Source organism: Cavia porcellus, unplaced genomic scaffold, assembly GCF_034190915.1.
Source record: "Cavia porcellus strain 051 isolate PalLab524CR breed Dunkin Hartley unplaced genomic scaffold, mCavPor4.1 scaffold_24, whole genome shotgun sequence".
Classification (NCBI taxonomy): Eukaryota; Metazoa; Chordata; class Mammalia; order Rodentia; family Caviidae; genus Cavia; species Cavia porcellus.
This window is the reverse complement of record NW_026947507.1, coordinates 21,251,218-21,271,516: the sequence shown is the minus strand read 5'-3', so window position 1 is coordinate 21,271,516 and position 20,299 is coordinate 21,251,218. Positions and strand designations below refer to the sequence as shown.

The window sequence follows — 20,299 nt, the reverse complement described above, 5'->3', positions numbered from 1 at the left end:
AATTATTGGTATAGATTTGAGAGTCACCTTTCTACAGATAATTAAAGTTACTGAATATTCAAGATTAAAAAGAGAGACAATACATATAGAAAAGAAATTATAGAAGAATCTCAGAAAATTATTGGGAAAGAGAAAGATAAAAATAGGAAATTAATAGAAAACACAAAGACATATATTCAGGTAATTAAACAAGTATATGAAATTGTTTGACTGTGGATTGGTAAAGAAGAATTTTCTGTCCAGCAGAATATCGTGATCATTTGTCAGGAATATTATATGATGTTCAATGTATTAGTCAAAAGAAGCTTCAACTTTGATATAATTCAACATAGCCTTTCAAATATAATTAAATGACTATAAAATAAAAGAATAAGAAATATTTAGTATGGTTGTAAAGACATAAAATTTATAAAGGTAATCAAAGATAAAACTTAGGAAGAGATTTAAGCTTGTAAAAACATTTAATGATTATTTTAATTGTATGTAGCAGCAGAAGAGTGGTGAAACGTTAAAAGAACCATGAGAATTTGTGGGGCTGGCAAAAGAAGATGTAACTTGAAGAACTTTTGAAAAGGCATCTGAAGTGCTCCCTTCTTGAAGGTCATCTTTGTGGCTAATCCAGACGGGACAGTACCATTGTGATAGCCTGTGTGCAGGATCCATGGTTGTGCTTATCCCAGCCAAGGGAGCAACATTATGGTAATTATAGCCTAACAGACATTGTTAAGACCCCCACCGACCAAGACTGTTGCCTAACCCCACAAGGGAAAGGATAGCCTGAAGTTTATGGTATTTTCAATAGGTTCGATGAATGGGGTGCTTAAAATGAATTTAATTATAATTTTAAAAAAATATGTGCAATATTCTTTTGTAGGTAACCTAGAAAACAGTCATGACACATAATTATGTATTTTTTTTTAAATTTGAGGCAAAGTTTTTACACTTTTTTTTTTTCCTTTTTACCGGTACTGGGGATCGAACTTACGACTGCCTGCTTGTAAAGCAGGTGCTTATGCCGCTGAGCTAAATCCCCAGCCCCTAAGGCAAAGTTTTAAAACATATATGCAATTAATATACCAAAGAAGTTTGAAATATTTAAAAGAATGAATTATACTTTTTACAGGAATCATTCCTCACCCTCTAAATTAACGCAAACTCCTCAATTATCATTTTCTCCCCATGTCTTTAGATAAAATTATAAATTATTTTGAAAAATAGTGGGGTTTGTTTTTAACCCCAAGTAAAATATACACATTAAGAGTTGTCTGCACATAGCAGGAAAACTGTATCTATAATCATTAAAAAAATCTTATATGTCATCAGCAAATTGAAAAGTTTTGAATAAGAGACACCAGGAAATGCCTGTGAAAATTATTGAAATTTAGTGCTAGCAAAATCAAACACTGATGGAGATGTGGAATAACAGGACTACACATTGATTGCTGGTAGAAATGCAACACTGATACAGTCATTTTTGAAGAAAATTTGAAAATTTCTCACAAAACTAAACATTTTTACTATTCAATCCAGAAATTGTAGGTCTCGAGAAGGAGAAAAACCCTTAAGTCCACACAAAAGTCTGTATGTTTACAGCAATTTTATTCATATCTGCCCAAACTTAGAAGGAAATATGAAGTTGTCTGTCAAAACATAAATAGTTAAATAAGCTGTAAGGAATATTACCCAGTTGTAAAAAAGACTGTGCTACTAAACAATAAAAAGATGTGTAGGAACCCTAAAATACATTTTATTTAAACAAATAAGGCAGTTGGGCTACATTGACTGCCAGTATTTTAGCTATCAAACATTCTGGAAAAAGGAAACTAATAGAGATATGAAATGATCAGTGAATAGAAAAGGTTTCAGCAGGGATTTTTAAAACAGTATAAATACTCTATACTGTAAACAGTATAACAGTATAAAATATAAATATATTTTTTCAACCTTGTAGGATAAACCTTAATGTATAAAGGTTTGGGTGACTATGATTATAATCTATCCATGTAGGTTTCGCAGCTATAATAATAACTATATTCTCTGTTGTGAGATGTTGTTAATAGGAAGTTATAAATATATAGGGGGAGGGTATGTGAACACACTGTACTTTACAATTTTGATATAAATATAAAACTGCTATGTACATCTTTTTTAAAATCTAAGTAAAAAATCTTGTTTTTAAAGTAAATGATCAATGAATCATGAAAAGATGTGGATGAAACTTAAGTACATATTATTACTTGAAAAAAGGAAATCTGAAAAGGCTACATACTGTGCGTTCCAAACTTATGTCATTTAGAAAAGGCAAATCTATCAAGAAAATGCTTTTAAAAATCAGTGGCCTCTAGAGATTTGAGGGAAGGAGGGACTAACGGAGATAGGGTAGGAGATTTAGGACACATAAACTATCCTGCAGGATAAAATGGTGGGTCCCTAACTTGTCAGTGTAGCATTTGACAAAAAACCATGGACTGTCCAATACCAAGACTTAACCTTAATGTAAATCATGGACTCTGGGTGATAATTACATATCAGTGCAACTCTGGTGTACATGGAAACACTGTCTGTGCTGTTCAGTTTTTCTGGATTTCAGTATTTCTCTTTTTCTTTCTTTTTTCTAGTCAAGAAAAGAACATTTTCTCAGTTTGATGTATTGTGTATACAACAAGGCCAGTAGATAGTGTAAACAAAGACAAATTTAATAATAAATATTACAACTTTAAAGATACTGCAAATTGTTTTTCTTTAACTCTATGTGTTTAGAAAGAATTGTATTTAAATAATTTTAGAACTTTGCTCATCCACTAATATAAAACGTCCTATAAAAATAAATAATAACACATTACAGTAATTTGAAAAACTGGATTGTCATCCTCTTACTTTTTGTGCTATATTTACTTTGATAATAAATTTTGTGGCCACCCTAATGAGATGGAAAAGCTTAACTACCCTGAAGGAAATATAAAGAAATGAGCCCCTTCTGCCCATGATGTTTTGCTAGTGTATTCTACACCTCACTCAGAATGTTTGGCCCTTGTCTGGGCTTGTGCCCTATACCAACGGCAAATGCATGGTCAGTTCTCTTGGCATCTCTGTGCTTCCATGTTTCCAGACAGGGAATATCAGTAGTAATGCAGAGCTTTGGCCACAGAATCCAAGCAGTCCTCATATTCGGCCTTAGTTCTGACATCCTCCCACAATAGTAGGAAATGGAAGTTTCTATTATAAATGCCACGATGAATTGGTTAGGAGTTGAATTTATCAGCTACATGCTTATGGGACGAGGACATTTAGACCTATTTCAAGTAACAGAACACCACAAAAGAAAACAAGAAGCAATATTGACTTGGTTTGTCTATCCACACCCCCAATATCTGCTTTTACCCACTAACCTATCTCAACACCCCACAAGGGTATTATTTTTTTATGGCTGCCTGTTTTGGCTCAGACCACAGTGCGAGATTCTCTGTCAGAAGCTCTAAAAAGAAACACAACATGGACACTTCCATTTTCGAAGCCTCCCTAAGGTCCCTGAAGCTTTTACCATTTTAGGGCACAGTTCTCAGTCTCTATTGATTATAAACCTGATGAGACAATTGTTGTGCCCTCAGGACCCTAAACAGGCTCCTTTCCGTTCTCTTCCTCCTCTGAGCACTCACTCTGGAAAAATTTCTATTTTATAACACTGTCACTAAGAACTTCTTTCTGTATTTTACTGACAGTATTTCCTACTCTATTTCTTTACCTTAGGCCACTGAACACTTTCTCAACTGTAAAATAAAAATTGAATCTTATACACTTAGAAAAGATATTTTAAATGTTTTCTTCTAATTTCAAATCAACACGAACAAAATTTTTGTTATCAAGAATAATAAATGAATGTCAGTATAGGGATGTGCCACAGACAAAAGCAGAATTTAAATAATTAAATTTTATTGAGAGGCAATAAAGAAGATTGCCATAAACATAGTGAAATGTGCTTTTAGATAGAAAGATGAATTTTATGAATATATTTTGCCACATTAATCCATCATATTAAAGCAATTTACATGAAAATTTCTACATGATCTTCAATTGGAAGTTAATCTGGAATTTAAAATACGTAGATGGCAAAGATAGTTGTGGAGAAAAAAGAAGATTTTCCTTACAGAAGGTTACTTATGCAAGTAATTCTATATGTAAATACTATGTGTGTAAATGGTTTTAAGAGTTGTAAATTAACCAGATGTTACTAACAGAGCCTAGAAGCAGACTAGGCTTTAAGAAATTTAAGATAAAAATATTTCAAATCAATAAGAAAAGCCTTTTAGTTAGAATTTATGGCAAAGATTCCTGTCTATTGAGAAAAAGAGTGACACAAAAATAAATGTATTTAAAATGTATATGTAACCTGCTATCAAAATTCTGCTTTACAGTACATTGACATTTTTGGTAATATTGATATGTATAAAAGCAATTCATTAAAAAACCAGATTTAATTATACATTATACATACACTATATAATAATTACATGAAAATATAATTTTATTGTATATGATAGTATATTTTAATATATTGTACTTTTTGTACTTGAGAGAAATAATAATGTTATGATATCAATAATTTATAAAAATGAAAATGAAAGGATGATCTCAAAAAGAACTGAGCAAAAGTTTGAAAAATTCTACAGACAAAACAGTTATGGGTTTTGAGAAAACAGGGAGATGAAAATAGAATGATACATAATTAACCTTAAATCTGAAGTACAAAGACAATGTTAGCATGCATTTGATGTAAAAATATTTCCAAACTTCATATATTTTTGTTTGAAATGTTTTATCTTTATAATCATATATCATATATATCTACATGCATACATGCATAAATATGCAAGTATATTCGCTTGCACATGAATTACATAGAAGAAAGATAAAGGGAATAAAAGATAGCTGGTAATGAGGCAAAGAAAAATAGATAATATTAGTGGGCAGGACTGAGTTGAGGCTAATGCATATGTTACTGTTTTTGTTTCTGTTATTCAACTTTTCTAGTTTGAATGGGAGAAAATTGTTCAATAGCTGAAAATTATTCAATTTTTCTAATTTCTAACAGAGTGAGATGAAGAGGAAGAGACAGAGGATCAAGATGTAGTATGTATATGTACCAATTTCCCATGATTAATGTATTCATTATGTGCCACAAACACATAGTAATGAAAAAAATTTCAAATAGAAACATATTAATTTAGTCTTGCAATTTAAATTTTACCAGCTTCATTAAAGAAACACTCTATGGCTCTAAAACAAGAAAAGACAAAGAAATAACGGCTTGCCTTTGAAGGCATCATTTAAGTATATTACCAATATTAAAAGCAGATAATCTTTAGTAGTTCAAAATAGCTTAAAGGACTACATAAGAAACAAAAGGTTATCGTGTTATACTTTATGAGATGGATAGTAGCATATAAAAGGATTATATAGAAGGGGGTTGTGGGCTGAGAATGTACTTTAGCTCAAAATGAGTTTAGATACAGATAAATAAGTTATAGATGCACATTTAGTTTTAAAAGTAAACTGGAGTAAGATTTGGTCCAGCTTTCTCAAAAACTGTCAAAATACAGAGATGTCTAGTTTGACCCAGTTTGCAAATTCTTGTGTTCTTGCTCTGCAGCAGGAATTAAAAAGAATAAAAAGAAGAAATTGTTCACTCCTGGCACATGCCGAGCATTGCTAGGAGAAATATTACTCAAGTAAATTTTATTGACCTGACAAGGAACAACTGTTATGTCAAAGTGCATTTAAGTAAAACCTCTTTATTTTTAATTTGTGCATTTAATTTGAATTATTTTGCCAAAACTCATGCTGTGACATGTGGTTTCGTTTGAGTTGTAAGTGTACTAAATTAAATAATTACATCCCTTTTTAATAATTATATTGTGTCTCAAGCCTTCTGGTAAAATGACCTATAACAATTATCTTACATGTGCTTGGCTTAAATTTCTTTTTGAAGACCTGAGACACTAATAGATAACGGTGATTTAAGATTTCCCTTTTTCTGTGGAGATAAAGGTGAAAATATAACTAATAACTCCTAAATATTCTTTTTGAGAGCCCCCCGACCCCAACATGTTTGTTCACATCTCTCAAAACTTCATACAATTGACACAATTAAATAAACAGTTTTTAAAAGTCTTGTGAGAAAACTCAGTTAACATTAGAAAAGAACTTGTTTATAAGCCCATTTTAATGAAGAAAAGATGTTTTAGTTGTTTGGATTTCTATAGTCAATTAGAGGATTCAGCCTATTACTTTTTTTATTTAAAAGAAAAAAAAAAACCAAAATAGTATAAGGGTACAAGTAATACAGAATTTTAAAAAAACAGTAAGAAATCTCTAGTTAATATACTACATATTGTCATCTTAGAAATAGTTGTTCAAGTTACAGGAGTAAAGCCTACAAAGTGGACATTCAAACAGTGACACTGCAAACAGTTGTGTTAAATGATCCAACAAAAACTTAGTAATATGATCATCTATCTCAACACACCTAAACACACTTGCAGTTGTATCCTTTAGAGTACTTTTTTTCCTTTTGTAAAACAACATTTACACATTTTTAGTTTTTTACTCCCATAGTTTTTATTACTTTTTTTTGGAAGAGAATAAAACCAAATATGACAAAACAAAGCTGTCAGTCAAAACAAAGGATGGACACAGCACATGATGTAAAAACAGAATAGAAGGTAATCAACAATGGTTACCATAATGCCTCTTGCTACCTTAAAAAGAATTGCCTATATCAGTAGGTATAATAAAATTGAACAAAATAGTACAGAACAAGACCAATAAAACCTAAACATTGGAGACATTACAGGACTTCAAGAGATAATAGTCAAACCAGAATGGGCGTCATAGTGAATCTTATTGCCTTCAAAGTAATTGTGGATACCCTCAAACTTGATACTATCAAACAGAACCGAGTAAAATCAGTCAAAACAAGATGGTAGGAGCAATACAGGGCTTCAAATCAAGTTAATAGGAAATCAAAAAAGTTACTATAATATATCCTGCTAATTTTTTATTTTTCCCTTAATTAAAAAATAATAAAAAATAAGTAATTTTTTTAAAAAGGAGGAGATTGAGATAAAAGAGGACATAACAATGTAGGTCAAAGCATAACAATTTCAGTAACCTAGTGCTTCACCACAAGATAGCCTGACTTAATAGTAGTTACCATAGTGTCTCTTTCCTTGAAATATTTGCGTATAACTTCATATACTGTAGCATCAAACATATCAAGGCAGTGTGAAACCATTCAAGAGGATGAAAGTGTTACAGGGTATTTAGAACCAGCTAATGGAAAACAAACAATGGTTTCTATATTTTCTCTTTGCCTATAAAAAATTTTGTTTATACTATCACATATAATAAAATCCAGTAAGATACAACATGATAAAACCAATGGAGACAGAAGAACAACAGTTTGGTGGGGCTTCAAAACAAGATGATATTAAATCAGCACTAGCTATTATGATGTCTTGTTTTCTTCATAGCTGTTCATATTGAATGAAACTTCAGGTTGTGGGAGAACATCTCATGTCTGTCCCCCACTCTGAAGGCTGAAGTTTCATATCTGCTCAAATCTGTGAAATCTCATCATTCTTCATAGGTCCCCAGTGCTAACAAAGACACCGTGGGCCAAATCAATCAACCAATATGTAAAAGTTTACAATGTTCTGAGTAGAGAATGGAAAGATCCTGTGATAATTCTATTGGGTTTTTGAAGTCTGATATTTCAACATTGTTACTTAAAAGTAAGAACCAAAGCCTAACTAATCCTAGAGATGGGTCTATATCTTAGCAAGAAGTCCCACTTAAGATTCTGATTTTTGGAAGCATGTGAGAATGCCATAAGTTAGGGTTACCAGTGCTATGAAATTTAAGCTTGAACATGATTTGATAGTTTAAATATCAGGAAAAAAATTATAAAAAATAAATAAAATTATAAAAGTTTGGAGCAATTATTTTTTCCTAATTAATGTTTCCTTAACATTGCATATATTCATTGAAGGTTCAAAAGAAGGTAATCATCATGGTAATGGGCAGGTTTCAAACACCAAAATTCATATTTAATATACAGTATAAGAAAAACAGAATGGGTTTAGCTTTGGCAGAAATCCAGAGGTTACTATAAATTATCAATTTATAATTCAGCATATGAATAAAGCCATGTTGCTTCTTTCAGATGTACTAACACTTAAAATTTATATATTTTTACTTATTAGTAAAACTTAGTCAAAGCAGATTATTAGTAAAACTTAGCCAAAGCAGACTATTACATGGAACAGAAAGTAAACATAATATATATAACTAAAATGAAAATGGTATTCAAACAGAAAAATATCTAAATAATTAGACTGTATAATTATGTTTCATCTCCTAAAATCAAGTTACATTTCAAAATTATTGATGACTCTGGAAAATAGTTTTATAGGGGACTTAAGACATTACTGTGAGAAATACTGTAACCCTTGCTGTTAGAATGTTTTAAAATACCATATCTTTTAGATGGGAATACCATATCAAAAAAGCTCAGTTATTTTTGAAAAGTCATTATTTGAAAACCTTAAGTGGTTTATCACAGATGAACAAGAAGTTTAAAACTTCTCAGTTTAAATTAAGTTTATATTCTTTTAACTACACGTGCTAAATTTTAACATAATTTTTATGAAATCGTCCAACTATATTGTAATTTAAATTTCCAAACTAACATAAATTGATAATTATATGCTGATTTATTTAATATGAATATGAAAACCTATTTCTAGACCAGGAGAGATTTTGCATTTAGCAGATATATCATAAATAGTTTTCCATGGAGATTATGGAATCAGTGATTGTATTTAGGTTGAGAATACAAATGTAATCATAAATGACTATTGTAAACACATCCAGGGAATTTTTTTCCATTTTTTGTGTCCTAACTCCTCACTAATATTTTGCCATTTCCAAAATAGCTATAATGAGAAAATTTGTAAGGTTATTATTTGTTTTAGAAAAACTATCATTCTTGAAAAATTTAACTTCTACTTACAATATGTTTGTATCATATTTATGTACAAAAACATTGCAGAAACCTCTCATATTTATAACTCACAAATTACACTTATTTTAAGTCAATAATTCTTTTATTTTAAATCAACAATTTATATATGTACATGTATATAATGGAGTACTACTCAGTGATAAAGAGGATAAATTTGTGTCATTTGTAGGAAGATGGATGTACAATTGAGATCACATGCTTAATGAAATAAATCAGATACAGTAAAATATCACTTGAGAAATCCAGTGTATAAATTATTTAAAGTGCAAAGTAAAAGATACAATGACCTGAAACATGGAGGCAGACCTTGGGAGATGGGAGAGAGACCTCGGGATATAGAGAGGCGGGGGAAGGATAAAGAGAAGGACAAGGATGAAAATGCAACGCATGTAATTTACCAAGTCCCACGATGAATGTATTCATTAAGTATTGCAAAAAATACTAATACATTTTTTTAAAAATAGAATTTTAACAGAGTTAAATGTGAATATCCCTTACTTCTGCCAACTTTAACTGTATTTCCCACTCCCTAAATATGCATCTGGCTTTTTGCTTTTTGCTCTTACCCAAAACTCAGAAAAATCAATGAATTTCTAGGGGCCGAGCACTTGAAGGAACAGTTCACTGGGGACTTCTCAGAGTCTTTCCATTTGACAAGGCACTCTTTAAATGTTGTACAGACTTCTACATCTCTGAGGATGTGAGAGGGATGCTATCACTCTGCCAATAAGTCTTTGACCATGCCTGCCTCACGGGGACAGGCAAAATGTAAGCACCCCAAGCTCTTTCCATCGTGATAAATTCCTGGGTTTTGACTTTTTAAAAGGTGGCAATGCAGATCTCACTTACCTCTTCGTGCAGCTCTTCTACCAAACCATTTGTGTCTTTTTATTTAAAATAATTATCCCCTAACTTTTCTTCACATATTTTTCTTTTTCTCTTCTTATTTTCTAGTTTGGGTAGTTTTATATTTGACTTCTACTACAGATAATTATTGTTGTTTTTGTTTACTGATTTTGAGTTTGTTTTCCTCTAGATCCTTTTTGTGAATCTTCCATGGTTTCTAGAGGCTATGCTCTTAAATTAACATATTAGACTTTTGATCTGGCGTGTTCAAATAATTTATGGATTCTTGGAGTTGAGGTGACTTTTCCTGGGATCTAATGGCATTTATTTTATGAAAGAGACAATTCAGCCTCTGAAAATTTAATGGATATTTATAGTTTATATAGTTTCTTATGGAAAGACAGAAGACATTTTCCTGCACCGCTTCTTTAATATAATAGCTGTCAATGTATGGCATAGGTTAAGAAACTACTGTGATTTCACACTGGGGTATTACACAGAAGTGAAAGTGAATCCTTGAAAAGTTCATGGGTCTGTTATGGGCACCTTCCCGGATACTCTGAGCAAAAAGAAGTTTTCAGGCAGCCATTCTGATGTTCTCTTTAATGAATCTTCAGATTAATTGTGATCATAATAGGACCATATTAACTTCATTGTAGAATACATGCCATTTGTATTTACCATATTTAACAAGAAAAAAATAAAAAGAGGATTATCTTAATTTTAACCAACTTTTCCAGTAATAAAAAGAGTTGAGAGAGCCAATATAGTGAGTTGGGTGGAGCAGGTAATAAAAATGTAAACATAACAGTTAAATTGCCATTTCACAGAGTTACACGCATAGCGAAGGAAATATAATATAATGGAATAGGAAGCAACAGGAGTGTAGAGAGCTAATTGTGACAAGGTGGTCAGAAATGGCTTGAGGGAAGGATGCGAAGGGTCAACTTATGTTTAAATCTGCAGGAAACACATTTTAGGCAGAGGGAAGAGAATAACTTTTTCTCTCTTTAGGATTATACTGGCATTATTAGTGTCAAAAAGTACACAGTTGAAATAAATAAACATTATTTCATGTTAGTTAAGCAATAAAGGATACAAAATAATTTTAAAAGGATTTTCTCAATGCATTTTACTCAGATGAAAACTGAAATTACAAACAAGAAAGGGATCACTTGATTCTGTAAGTAAAAGGAAAGGATAGGAGTACTGGGGATAAGAAGAAAAATATTAACTTTTTAATCTGCATTTTCTTCCTGAAGAAAAATGAAATTACAGGCCATGAAGATATTTTATATATTAAACTGCTGAAGCAAAGCAGTCTTAACTGAGCGATAAAGAATTACAAAGCTATTAAGAGAATAACTGAGAATATAGTCCATTACTAACAGGTAGATTCAGTGAGTTAGAAACAACAAAGCCGAGCAATAAATACATATAATTCTAGAATAAGCTTTGTCTGTGAGCAAGTGAGTCAGGAGGAAGCTGTGACCTATCAGAACTCCCACTAGGGTCACGAAGGAAAGGTCCTGTTCGGTGTCCTATCATTGTGATGTCAGGCTCTCATTAGCAGCTCTGTCAGAATATTAAATGACAGCACAAGTAATTTTCTCAACAAGATATTTGGTTCTATTGCTATACTTATGAGAAAGATTTCAAAATAACTTAATGATAACCAATTATTGATGACTATTTCAGTGATTTGTAGATGACAGACACAGCAATTGTTGATTTTTTTCTGTATTAATAAAACAAGAATATATCTAGTGCATCATAGCAGAGTCTCCTAAAGCCTTCCCTTTTTGGAATGAGCAATTGTATGTGGTCTAATTCCCTTGATGAATAGTCAGGAGAAACATGTATCATCAAAGTAGAATTGTCAAGTAAACCTAACAGGATAATATTTTATTGGGTAAAACCATAGATGAAAACATAGTAAAATAAATAAAATAACATAAAATAAAATACTTGATACTTATTCAAGTGAACCAATTGGATAAATACAGAAAGGGGACATAGTGCTGACTTGTAGTATTATCTAACTACTTACAGCCTAAGTAAAGAGCATTTTGCAACTGCCTGTAAACTTTGACTGTAAGAGTGACAAAATGATTGGCACTGCCACTGAGTGAGAGAGGCTTAGTTTGTAGGTCTTAGTTTGGGCCACTATTAATACACAGAAAGACAGTGAGGGGAGGGGGAAATAGGAAAAGAAGGGAGCTCTACCCTTGCCATAGAAGAAAGCAAGTATATGCCTAGCTTGCAGAAATAACTTTAAAATACCATAATTACTGTATATAAATTCTCAGAATTCAGATAAAGATGATTAACACTTGTGCAAGAAATTTGCAAGTAATTAAAACCTAACAGTTTCCTCTGTCCACTTTATAGCTGTGTGATCTTGGCCAAGTTGTTTAATTGCTAAACCTTATTTTGTAAATAAAACCTATTTCATTATATCATGGGTAGGATTCAATCAAATAATACATATAATTGATATAAAACTGTTGGAACATCTTTTATGAAATTGGTAACTCTATCATATTTTTAGTATATTGCCATGCAGTTAAAATATCTGATAATCAGAAAAATTCAATTTACAAAAGTGTAGACAGATTAGAAGATAACCGTTACTGGTTTTATGTAGAATGGAGTATTTAATAGTTAAAGGAAAATTCATTTCATAAGTAGCTACTTCAGTAGTGAATATTTTTTGTTGTGGGAGTGTTTCGCTTAACACTGCAATGACAAGGATTTAATAAACAAATACGTAGAAAACAATAACCATCCATACTTCACACTAGGATACAAAAAGCATAACGTTATTTTGCACAATATGAAAACATTTAAATTATGAAAGAGTTTGGATAAGAATAGAGATTATTAGGAAATAAGTGTGAAAATTATCACCAACCCTTTTTTTGTCTTGGCTAAGCTTAGCATAAGCTCCCAGAGTAACTCATCTGTGTAATGTCAAGCCTGGTTCTGAAATAAAGCTGGAAAAGTCAATAGTAAAAATTTTCCATCTATTGTTGTCACTTATTTTCCAAAAATCCCACAAAAATATCCTCTGTCTTTAGCAATTTCTATACAGAAAATTCATTAAGCTATATTTCAAAAATCTTCTAAAATTTTTGTATTTTTTCAAGGTTATCCCATTTTGGGGATAATTTTAGGGATTTAAGGCATTCTTTGTGGAAGATAGTATGATAGAATTTACTGAGTCATTTAAAATTTTTTTAAATCCTAAATAATCAAACTTTCTTCAAATTTTACATATTGGTGTTTTTTCCTTTTATTATGCACTATCTACTATCTCGCAAACTTGCTGTCATCTTTTGATATGACATACAGAAGTAGGCCCATTGCAGATGTGACCATAGTTTATGTGTCCTATGTTATGTTTGATTCAATATTATGCCTGTGATAGATTATCCAATAATTTTTCCATGCTTACAAAATTCTACATGTCTCATTTCAATTAGGAGAAAAATTGACACTTTTTAAATGTTCTTTGAGATGTAAATGAAAAGCTAAAACCAGAATCTTGAGTTTTTCTCTTAACCCTCATACTAGATACATATTTGTAAATTCCTTTGCTAGTATAATGTAGGTGGGCAGCATGCTTATTCAATCATTGATTAGTTATTTCTTATTGGCCAACAAAGATTACAAATACATTTACCAATAAAACCTTGATACTAACACGGTTTTGTCTTTTGAAATGATAGCCTTCTATTTCATGAAGTTAAAAAAGAATCATGCAATGGAATCAGAAGTTCAGTAAACGAATGCAATCATCCTCGTAGTTAGATTAATGACTGTGTAGTAGTTAACTTATGTTCACTGTGAAGGTCACTCGATATCATTTATCTCGGGCAACAACTATACATCAAAGTTGTGTTGAAATGTAAAACACTTAGTGAAAACTAAGGCTTCAAAATTTCATAAGATTTTACTGAATCTTTCTTTGTAGCTTATGACATAATCAATGTTTGTCAATTTTCTGATGTGCTAAACACAATAGTCTGTGCTTGTCTTTTAAACAATTTTGTTTTCACATCTTTGTAATTTCTACCTTATACATCATTTCATTTTGTCTCTGCTTCTAATATTTTTGCTAAACTATTGCAAATTTCACTTCATTGATAAATTAATCTTTAAGAGTCAAAGTACTGACCAATTTTGTTGTCCCTTAATTCTTGAACAGTTCATTCATTCCTGAACAGCACCACTCAAGTGCTTTACATGTGTTTTATTTTGGTCTGGTTTTTGGCTATACAAGATACCCAATAACCCCTGTCCTCAAATTACTTTTCTTCATAGTGCAATTGAAAGTGTACACTGCTGAGAATGTTCCATCTCTGTTCCTCTTTAATGCTAGATAGCCCTCCCAATTTTAAATTACCTTATTTTCCTCTAATTTACTTTAGCATTTTATCCACATCTATATTTACTCTTTAAGTGGTACTTATAAAGACAAACTATTTACATTTTAAGCAGAAGTTGTATCAGAGAAATAGGTATTTCTACTCTCTTCAGGAAAACCCTAGTGGATGGCCAGGGTACCATGCGTCGTGTTCCTTACAAGGTGGGCCCGCCATCTAGTGACACCTCCACCACACTGCAGGGCCTGTCTCACTGGGAAGATCCCTCCCTCTTCAGCCTTTACTCAGCAAAGATGTCAAACTGATTTTTACATATTCCTGATCCAGTGCTCCAAGAAAGAAATATTTAGCATAAAATCAAGCATGAACTCTAATTTAGGGTTGATTTTATGGACGTGTTTTGAAGACATTGGTGCATCTGAAAGTTTCATTTATAAGTACAAAAATCAGCGATAAGTATGGATTCATTCTCAACGCCTTTAGCAGAGCATGGAAAAACTGGATAAATCTCTGAGACAGTGCTAAAGGTGAGTATTCTCCTGGAATGGCATAATATATTCAGCAGAGTAAAAATGAAAACCATAAATACTATCTAGTGGAAGAAGCACAACTGGGAACTGGATAGTTTATTATCAGCTGATTATAAATTTGGATCACAGTAACTCTATATTCTGATTGACCATTACTGCATGGTTGGAAATATAAGAAATTACATGAGTATGAAAGGCTATTTAGACTTTGAAAAAGAGCCTTCAGCTGCAACATGTCAGATCCAATGAATGAGATGGATGAGGACACTGTCATTTTTCAACAGCCTTGCCTGGCCATCGGACAGCACTGGGCAGCAGCCTTCACGATATTTTTGGCCACATATTGCAAAGGGGAGAGCTTTTAGAAGTGCTTCACAGAGTGGAAAGAATGGTAGAGTGCATTGGAGCTACAGGAAGAATCTTCAGGGAGATTAAAATCAATGTATTTTTACTGTTATCGTTTTTAAAATTTAGCCATTCACTGTGTATTTTTATTGTTTCTTATACAGGTGCTTAGCCTGTGGTAGGGACTCAAGACATAAAAATCACTATCTCACTATCCTTTAATCTTAATTATGTGTATTGAGATATATACTTTATTTCAAATTTAAAGACTTTTATTTCTAATTTCTTAATTTGTTTATTTTCCACAGTATAGAGTGCAGGTATTCATAGCACTGACTTAAACACTCACTAAAAGAGTACATGTCTATCCAGTAAAAACGTGAGCAAAAATTGTAAAGTAGATTAAGTCATAAATTCTATTTACTGTATTTTGATAGTATGCATAAAAAGTAATTTTTTCATACTTACAGCTTTCCAGTTGCATTATACATGTTTGTACATCCATTGGAAAATTTTTAAGATCCATTGGGCAGGAAAGTGTTAACGTTAATCTGAAAGAATTCAAAGTAATTATTTTTAAGGAAAATTTATAACATCATATGAATTCTCAGTTGCTTAGCATAAACCTTGTTGCTTTGGTAGTGACTAAACATCCATTCGGATGACATTTTCTCTGATTTAGGTATGAAGAAATAGCCATAGCTTTATTCACCAATGTAGAGTTTTTTTAGGGGCGTAGGCCGAGAATAGTGTTTATTTATACATTGATAATTTATTTTTAAATTCCATTAGACAGGACCATGACTGTCAGAGGAGCACAGTTTTAAAAAAGCAGTTAAAAGAGACAGATTGAGGGTGGTTTCCATAAAATTAATAGTGTCAAAAGATGCATTTTCCACTAAATTCCATTAGCAGATCTTTAAGAGGGAAGTGTACAAGAGGAATTGGACTGCTAAATGTAGGATAATTGGGTACAGAGAAATGATCCTCTATGACAACTTTATAACTGAGCAAGTTGCCAGTGAATAGCCAGCAGTCTTTACTGGAGTGAACCTGGGAGCTTGAAAATGCAGTCAATAGAATCCGGTTCCCAGTTTGCAAGCAGAGCACTTCACTAGGTCTCATCAGTTAGGAAACAAACCCTCTAGTGTCCGCGATATAATTCTACGTTGATCAAACACTTCCTATTTTACTAATATAAAGCTTAACCTAGATAGTAGGCTCTGCTCATTGCAAAGGCTTTTTTTCCATTTTGGGAGGGTTTTTGTATGTTGGTATATTGTATGTTGGTATTCCAGATAATTAATCATTCTTGAAATATTTTTTATTAGAAATGTGTATTAAGCTGGGGATATAGCTCAGAGGCACAGTGCCTGCCTGGCAAATGTAAGGTTTTGAGTTTGATTTCTAGTACCAAAAAAAGCGTATTACCAAAATTGTTTGGGGGAGTAGGAAAAGGAGACAAGAAAAAAGAGGAAGGGCAGGAGAGGCAGATACAACATTCTTCAACTAAGCTTCCTTTCTGAGAGCTCTCTAGACAGCCTCTTAACCTCATTTATTAAAGCATTTATACTGAAATTCAGTGTTACTGTGTATCCTAAGTTGATTAGTTTGCCTAAACTTTGTGACCTCATGCATAGTACTTCTCATCTGTAAAATTAAGTTAATAATAGTATTCTCTGTAGAGTTGCTGGGAGTAATGCATGCATTGATAAATATATAACATGATTGGACAAGTGCTTGACACATAAGAAATAATCAATAAATATTAGTTATTAATGATTAGTGGTAAATTCCATAGCTCCTAGACTCCCTCAATTTACTCTCTCCCAAATTCTGAAGTTTGGGCACAAAGAAGAATGAATTAAATCATACATAAGAATTATTTAAGCTTTGAGAAAAAATTCTACTCAATATAACTTCATTCTTCAAAATGTCATTTTTATGTCAATCACAGACATAAAGTTATCTTGATTTGTATTCCACAGTGAATATCTTGGTGACTTAGGTCTAATTAACATAGTTTGAGAGACATAAACAGACAGACAAAAGGAGCTGCTGAATTTTAAGTGTCCTTGGAGGATCCTTTGGTAATTCATTTGGATCAGAAGCTGTGACACAAAAATAATACATAGAGTTCAATATTCAAATTCCGTTTTCTTCCTGATTCTCCAAGGGTAAGCCATCCTTTGACTACTTGTGTATATTTACAAAATTCTCTTAAAAAGGCAGCTGTAAAATTAAGTGGGCAGTGTGTTCTCTGCCTCTTAAAAGATTTATTAGAGGAATATGTGGACATATGTTTTGTAATGTTCACACAATTTTCCAAACACCCAAGGCTTTCAGCCAGCTAGCTTCAAACACCTGCTTCTGTGACCTTTTGTGTGAAAGTAAGTAGAATTCTCAGAATCCTCTCCACACTCTCACCATGCATGTGATGTCAAATTCATACTCTGGCTATGTTTTTGGCATAAAATGAGAGTCATTATGTAATTCTTAAAAAAATACTACTTGAAAGGAATTATTTGGCAAAGAAAAACGGAGTTTGTAGAATTCCTGTAATAAATCATATCCTGAACAAATCTCTGTTTGTTGACTTTTTTTCAGGATACTATAAGATTGCTTCTTTAACAGAATATTAATTAAAAGTATTTGTCAACTTGGTACATGTGATACTAAATTTCTTCATCAAACATTACATATAAATTGAAGATATGATTTGACCACATCAAAAGACAACTAACCCAAGAGACAATTACTCATATTCTACTGTTTTGAAATGGATGTTTTCTTGTGAAAGAAGGACACAAAGTTCCTTTTCCTGAGACAAGACACATAAACAGGATGTGGCGTTTCTTATTTTTCCCTAAGAAATCTTGGCTGAGTGAGGTAGTGATGCTTTAAAAACTGAATATCATCTAGTGTGACAGTTGACATTATTAAAATTTTATTACTGCATTAAAAAAAGCATTGCTCATAGTCTGATATATATCTCAAACACTAATTGAGTTTTAAAATGTGATCTAACTCCATCGTAGACTTTTTATGAAACAAAAAAATCATCATTCTAAATTAGAACATTTCTAATATTTCTAAATTTGGTATAATAAAGATAATAGTATGCTAACTAGCATTTAATATCTTGACCTATTTTCTGTAATATCATAGTAACTAATATTTTATAGTGCTTAGTTTGTGACAGTAGGCACTCTGTAGTAACTTATTTATCCTATACTATATTTTAAGAGGCAAGTAAACAATATTATGTTATTTTACAGAGACAAAAAGTTAGAAGTTAAATAACTTCCCTCGCAATACAAAGCAGAAATTATTAGAGAAGAATTTGCAGCACTGGGAGTATAGTTCTAGTGCTCTTAATCTTTAGACTCTCAAAAACATTGGAACATTTTTCTGAAAAATAGTTAATGAAGTCACACATATTTTATATTTTGTATTTGTGTCTATTTATGCCATTAGTTATTAAAATGTGAGTTAAATCATACATAAGTAACAATTTTTCCAAAAGAAATTAGAGAAATGTCATTAAACTTAAAAAATTTCTCTAACATTTTGTATATTTGAGCAATTCATTTTATCATGAATTATTTTATAATTAATAAATATGTCATAGAAGAGGGAAGAATAATAGAGAACTAGGAGGAAGATTAGAATTACTCTCGATGTACTAATTCTGGAGATTTGTTGTCATATGACCTGGAAGGCAAGCATAAATATTATCAGCTCAAATATATTAGCAAAACAACCTCAGCACCAATGACAGTCCTCAGGAATCTGAAAAGAGTAAAATATAGCACCTCAGAAAAATATACAATTACTTTCATGCCAAATTTGGCTTACAACATGTATTTTATAACAATGCAAATGAATTTCCCTTGACCGAACAGAATTTTTTTTTAAAGTCTTACAAAATAGTTTGATTCGCTGGGTTAAATATTGTCTGTCAACGTTCAAAAATTAAAATGCATTGCACAAATATATTTTTTAATCAAATTTTAAAATTATTTTAGCTTAAATAAAATTAGAATTATTACTACAATCTTTGAGAAGTTACTATACATTATGTGTTTGACACAAACTTTCTTCTTGCTATTTTATTTTTAAACCAGTAATTTTTCTGTAATAGAAAACTGAAAGCGTTAGTTATACCAGTCAAGTAAGGAGTATATAATGTGACTACCTATAATATGCTTCTGGGATGTTATGATAATTATCTTTTCATCTCCATTTTAGAGGTGAGACTTCTAAAACTGAGGCTACTGTAGAGACTTGGAAGAGACCATTTAGTGCTGATTTGTAGAAAACACTAGAGTGTATATGGTTTGTTTTCTTTTTTGGAAAGATGAGAATACAAACTAGTATGTGTTACACCCCTGTCACCATGCTAAATGTTTTATATTTACTATTTCAGGTTTAAAGGTATTAGTATTATTATATTACACAAGGAAAAATGAGTCTTTCAGAAGTAGACTTCTCCAAATCACAGCTGATAACTAACAACACTGCAAAGACCTGATATTGTTTTAAAGGAGGCATTCCCCCTCCCCCAATTTTTCTAGGAGTATATATTTGGAGTACATAATGATTACACTCATCCTGGGAAGTTGATATTATACAAGATACATCTCTTTTTCATTCCTTTTTCCTGTCTTCCTTCCTGAGGCATTTCTTAAGATGGTTTATTCAGGTCCTAATTTCTAGAGATGAGGCAATATTGTGCACGTGAACCATGAGAAGGCTGATTTAAAGCAGTGAGTTCTCCAGACTCTGTCTTCCATAGTATGCTACATTCACTTCATTGTGTTGTTCCAAGACTGGAGAACAAAAGAGAAACAAAGCAAATATGTTCATATTCTTGCTGCTTACTTTCACTGAGTAATGAAATCCTGTTTCTCTGGCTCAGCGGGAGCCTTGCATCTTCTATCAGCATCTATGAAATAGACACAGACTGACTTTAAAACCAAGGTAAATAAGATGCCAAACTTGAGAATCTGGAGTCATCTGTCTGGCCTGAAACCCCTCATTTGAAAAGTGTTCATTTAAAATGAGATTTAAATTAAAATCATCATAATTTAAAAGTTCAAAAAGTT

The 20,299-nt window shown here is 31.8% G+C and overlaps 1 protein-coding gene across 4 annotated transcripts in view; it reads right to left on the bottom strand.

The window, feature by feature from the left end:
* Positions 1-20,299, bottom strand: part of Glra3 (glycine receptor alpha 3) — a 155,738-nt gene that overhangs the window by 48,579 nt on the left and 86,860 nt on the right. For all 4 annotated transcript variants that reach the window (XM_023564833.2, XM_063234739.1, XM_013151625.3 and 1 more), the window contains exon 5: positions 15,660-15,742. In XM_023564833.2, coding sequence (XP_023420601.1) covers positions 15,660-15,742 — 83 coding nt within the window. The remainder of the gene's footprint in view (positions 1-15,659; positions 15,743-20,299) is intronic.